At 44.3% G+C, this 5,335-nt stretch overlaps 1 protein-coding gene across 1 annotated transcript in view; it reads left to right on the top strand.

Moving 5' to 3' along the window:
• The first annotated feature begins 511 nt into the window (after positions 1 to 511).
• Positions 512 to 5,335, top strand: part of SARC_12349 (hypothetical protein) — a 6,632-nt gene continuing 1,808 nt past the window's right edge. Inside the window, exons 1-8 of the mRNA XM_014293545.1 lie at positions 512 to 557; positions 1,170 to 1,262; positions 1,758 to 1,870; positions 2,472 to 2,717; positions 3,191 to 3,298; positions 3,891 to 4,037; positions 4,280 to 4,625; positions 4,910 to 5,271. Coding sequence (XP_014149020.1) covers positions 533 to 557; positions 1,170 to 1,262; positions 1,758 to 1,870; positions 2,472 to 2,717; positions 3,191 to 3,298; positions 3,891 to 4,037; positions 4,280 to 4,625; positions 4,910 to 5,271 — 1,440 coding nt within the window. The 5' untranslated portion in view covers positions 512 to 532. The remainder of the gene's footprint in view (positions 558 to 1,169; positions 1,263 to 1,757; positions 1,871 to 2,471; positions 2,718 to 3,190; positions 3,299 to 3,890; positions 4,038 to 4,279; positions 4,626 to 4,909; positions 5,272 to 5,335) is intronic.

The raw sequence follows: 5,335 nt of genomic DNA, 5'->3' as shown, positions 1-5,335 counted from the left end.
TATATATTTATGTATATATGTATTTGATGGGAGATGTTATTTTTCGTAAGTTTTTATAAAAAATAGGGGTATTTCTCTGTTCTAGATTGTTTATAAATGTATTTGTCAATAAATACTCGCTTATGAGTATGTTTTGCGTTTCTCTATATATTGATTGGTTTGCGAACTCGTCTCGGATTTCGTGTTATATTTTGTGTTGTTTTAACCTAGTCGTATCCACTGCGGAACAGGGTGTTTATTGGACATATATCCTCTGATTGGACTTCACGGCGCATACGCATATTGTGCAGATGAGCACAGATCGCTCTTTGTATTTAAAACACGCTTTTTATGTGAATCTAATACATTATTATATGAATATATATTCTTCCCTGCCATGTTCTATGAAGAAACTGAATATCCGGCCAGCTCTATTTGCAACCACAGAAACGCCTATGTTCCGTCGTTTCATCTATTTGACTAACTTGTACTGCATATTAACTCTCGCTTGATCTCCATTCTTTTTTTCTCAGGTTCAGATCTCAGGTCACGGATGGGAGGGGGTGGCAGAGGGAATCGTAAGTAGTTGTAGAATACACTTAAATTTTGCGACAAGCGTTAGTGGAGTGCAACATATATATATGATATCGCGAGTGTTGGTGTAGTATCCTTACGTTCTTTGGTCGGCGCTGGGGAAGTTCGCAGATGTCTAGCCGATTGCTGGCAGCAAACAACCTGTAGTCGTACGTCTGGTATTGTTTGTCTGTCTCGACGTGCCTACCCGCAAGGTATAACGGTTCACACTCTATACATCAAAACATATCTCCGCGCACGGAATATAAATCTCATCTTTTGATCACTGCTATCTATACGGTCGTAAATTTGCGAGTTGTGTTGGTTTAAGTACTTTCGGACGTTTTGTGACAGCGATATTTGTCAAGGTGCTTACAATGTATGCAGCAACTGTGGTTTGATGTCGTTGGTTTACCTATGATTTCTCACTCTTGTCATCCTACTTTGCACTTGGGAGGTTATCCTTGGTGGCTGTTATATATCGACGTGGCACATCAGTATATTTCATCTCCAGGCACTCTCGTCGTTGATTCAACATATATTAATTTTGACTGTTGAGCAGCGATTCAGTTTTTTTATACGCTTCTTAATTGCATATACCATCGATCTTCCCACAGACACAGACAGGGGACATGGTGACAAAGGATACAGTACACGTAGCAGTAGCAGTACGGGTCCGAAACGTGGCGGTGGTTTGGGCAAAAGAGGAGGTATGTAGGGGACCTGCAAGCTACCTGTTGATAAAATTAGTATGTATACGCGTCGTCGTTTAGTTTATGTGTGCAGTATGTAGCACTTATCCACCCGTATTGTACTACATGCATCTCTCGTATATCATTAACGCCACCTGAAGTTCTGTCGATCTCTGTATGGGGGATGCGCCTTCGCAGCTGTTTATTCTACAGCGGTGTCGGCCATCTGAATTGTGAACCTGTATCTTGCTATTTCGAAGGGTTCAACTGCTTGTCACGTAGCAACAGTATAAAAATAAAAATAGAGTGGTCGAACGTCATGCTCGTTGATTTCCTGTCTTACCTACTCCTGTCTCACCTACACTCGCGATTGGCGGGCCACTCAGCACACAAACATAGTACGGGCTAACTTGGGTTAGGGTTTGGAGTTTAGGGTTTAGTCTAACTTTCGCTATTGTGTACCACGGTCAATGATTATCTTGTATATATGTATATATAATTCACGCGCTGCAGGTGGGGGGCCAACATATAAAAGTAAGGTGAGGCTGGATAAAGCGTCTCTACACAAAGCATTAGACGGAGATGTCGCCATGTCCAGCGGAAACAGAAGCGGGAGGTCGCCCCAGGTGAGTCAATCACTGCTGCACGTTGCAGTGAGGTGTTTGTTTCTTATCTACATGTCTATTAAGTTGTATGAGACGGCAGGTCTTGATTTGTACCAAGCTGCCGAATGAATAGCGGCTGCGGGTATGATCTGATCTCTGCAAGCTATCCTTTTTTGGTTTCGTATCTCCGTGTCTGTACTATACAGATAGACATTCCAGTCTAACACTGAGTGCGATGCAGCATGTTAGTTTTTTCTTTAGCGAAGCACTCGCAATAAACCCTTCTTTGCACTATAAAGTTTGGCATATAATCGAGGCGGCCTGATACTTCGGAGCTTGTGGTGACTGTACTTGGCTGTACCTTACAAGTATATTTAAAAACATACATGTAGATTTCAATCCATACCTAAGTGTACATATATATATACATATATATATTTATATGTGTGTGTGTGTGAGTGAGTGTGTGAGTGAGCGAGTGAGAGAGAGAGAGAGTGTGTGTGTGTATGTGTGTATGCATGTATGTATGTATGTAAGTATGTATATATGTATATATGTATATATATGTATATATAAATATATATATATATATATATATTGACGTACGTTCCTTTCCCAACAGCGATTGAATACCAGTGCGTCGGCACGGGGCAAGGGTCGGGGTGCGAAGAAGGTGGGCAAGAACGCAAGGGCACCCCGCATAACAGATGAGGAGGCCAAGCAGATCTTGTATAATTTCCTGGAGAAGGGTTACGATCCTGTGCAGAAAAGCCTGGATGTCAGCAAATTCTCGAAGGTGCACCCCAGGGTGAATCTGTGGACGTTTGGGGCTATACTAGTGGACCTAATCAAGAGCGAATGCCCTGAGGTATGTACTGTGCGTGCGAGCACTAGTTTGAAAAGGTCGATTTGTGCACCATCAACTCTAGTTGTTGCGTGTATAGGATTCTTTTGTTTTGTCTTCAATTGACTCATTATTATATACGATGTGGTGTACTGTTTTCATATCGCGTATGACGTGAGAATGAGAGAAATAAAGCAGCATCGTTCCTCTCTACGCTTGTTCATATCTTTATGTCTATGAGCGATTGGTGGTTGATTAGTGTGTTCGTTCAGATAAGAGGAAGGGCTACTTGTTCAGAAATCTACGCCTGCTACATGAGTGACGCGCCATGTGCAGGGAAGTTTCAGAACTTTCGAAGCGCTTTCGTCTCGGCTTGAGAATGCTCCAGTCATAACATGAATGTAGTAATAACATAAATGTTGATATTGATTTCTATACCGCAACTTATTCAACAACGTATGTCTCGGCATTCTATCGGTCAACCCGCTGCTGTACAGATTGAAATACTCAACCTGAGTGAAAATAAGCTGGTGCGATTGAAATCCATCACCGGCATTGTGGATGCAGCACCCGATCTTAGGCGAATCAGTTTAAAAGATAATGAGGTAGGCTGTGCTAAGGATACAAAGTATATGTAGTATGGACTTTGTTGGTATCGGATTTCGAGTTATCCTACGCGCGTTCGGCGTACGTAGATCACACTTGCGCATGCACAATGGGTAATGTATTTCCATCGTCGTACCCGCTGCTCTCATGGTGCGTTGTTATGTAGTTTACTTTCCAAATTTCCCATTGGCTTATATTGCGTGGTTTTATCACGGAGATGTATTCGTGAGCCTTGCTGGTAGTTTTTCCACAGCGGTGAAGCTGGTGTCGGTAACGGTGAAGCTGTGGGAGTTCTCGCTCTCTTGCTATATTTTGGACTCTCCGGTGTCAATTTAATACCGATATACTGTTGTGTGCCGCACCATGGGGCTGTGAACTGAGTGGAACCATGCCAACTAAAGCTATACAACATTGATGTGTTTCGGCATCCCCCATCATCATAGACGCCCTTTCAACCTGTTGGAATGTCTGTCAATGACTTTTTTAGGGTATAAGAACCCTAAACCCTAAACCCTGCACCGGCGGTTCTTGATCTTTTAGATAAAGTTCCAAGCCCAATACATGCTTCTCTCTGGTGTCTTTCTACTGCAGCTGACGATCGTCAGTGAACTGCGGGTGTTAGAAGGACTGAATCTCAAGGAACTCATCGTCGCCGGCAATCCGCTTGCGAAACAAATGGATTATCGGGATGCAATTACAAAGATGTTCAAGTCGCTCGATATGCTGGACGATACGGAGGTGAGTGCGTGTTTGTTCGGCATCAGTGTCTGGTGAGTCTATACTCGAGTGCCGCACAAGACAGAAGTAGGGGCACGCTACTTCGTGCACCTGACACCATGCTAGAGACTTGTGGTTGTTCTGATCTTCGCGCCATAAATTATCAATTTGATTTCAATAACCACTTATGAGGATACAAAGGAGCCTTTCACCCCTTGGATACCAGCTAACAACGTCATCCTGTATCCAATTAACCCGCCCAGATCACCAAATTCGGGGTCGAGGAAGAGATCAACGTACCGCCAACAGTGCTCTTCTACTCGGGTCTACCCGATGCCATGAAGGCCAGCGTGCTTGCGTTCCTGGAGAAGTACTACAGAGCATACGACGGGGCGGATGTATCTATCCGCTTACAGATGAGTGCCTTCTACTCACCCAATGCTGTGATGAGCTTCACGTGTCCACGCCAACACTCCACGGCGAGGGTGTCCAAGGGGTTCAACCGACAGGACGTGCGCAACCTGGAACGGGAAAAACACAACACACTCTCGGCCTCGTTCGAAGAATACCAACAAGTGAACAGGAATCTCAGGGTCGTCAAAAGTAAAGGTATATATATATATCAGTGGACAGTGAGGTCTGACCGTTGCTTAGATATCGATATCTGATTCTTTGCATCTACCATTTTATGGGCTAGCTTCGAACGAAAATATAATATGACTCATGTGCAGAGTCAGCAATTCTTTGGTTCGCTGGTTCTTAAACCCTCATATGCACCGGTGTAGTTGTGCTGGTACGCTTTAGAGTGACTTGGGAGACAAACTGAGCTAAACACATACATGCCAAGCATATATCGTCTAAAGCTTGTATGTCAACTACAATCTCTTGCACAGCGAAACGCGAGGACACTCTATTCATGGGTGTTTCGCAGATTGTAGCCATGCTGGTCAAACTGCCGCCAACGGTACACTCGCTACAGGAGATGATGGTGGATCTGTGGCAAGTCTCTCCCAACAGCATTATGGTCAAGATAGTAGGGCCACTGCAGGAAGCCCACAAGGAGGCCAAGAATGGGTCGGTGAAGCGCATGTTTGCGCGCACGCTGTGTTTAGTACCGGATAACACAGGTGGTATGGTGATACAGAACGATATGGTCACACTCACCGATCCCTTAACGGAACGCATGACGAGACGGAAACCTTTAGTAGCATCCGCCGACGTACAGCCGCCAGCACAAGCGACTGGACAAGCACAGGTTTGTGTCCCGTGCGTTTCAGTCCGTTTTAGTCCGTTGCTTACCTATATGTGCGTGTTGTTAT

This window comes from Sphaeroforma arctica (assembly GCF_001186125.1).
Source record: "Sphaeroforma arctica JP610 unplaced genomic scaffold supercont1.2241, whole genome shotgun sequence".
In the NCBI taxonomy this organism is placed as follows: Eukaryota; class Ichthyosporea; order Ichthyophonida; genus Sphaeroforma; species Sphaeroforma arctica.
The sequence above is the reverse complement of the archived record's forward strand: the minus strand, read 5'-3'. Positions and strand labels throughout refer to the sequence as shown.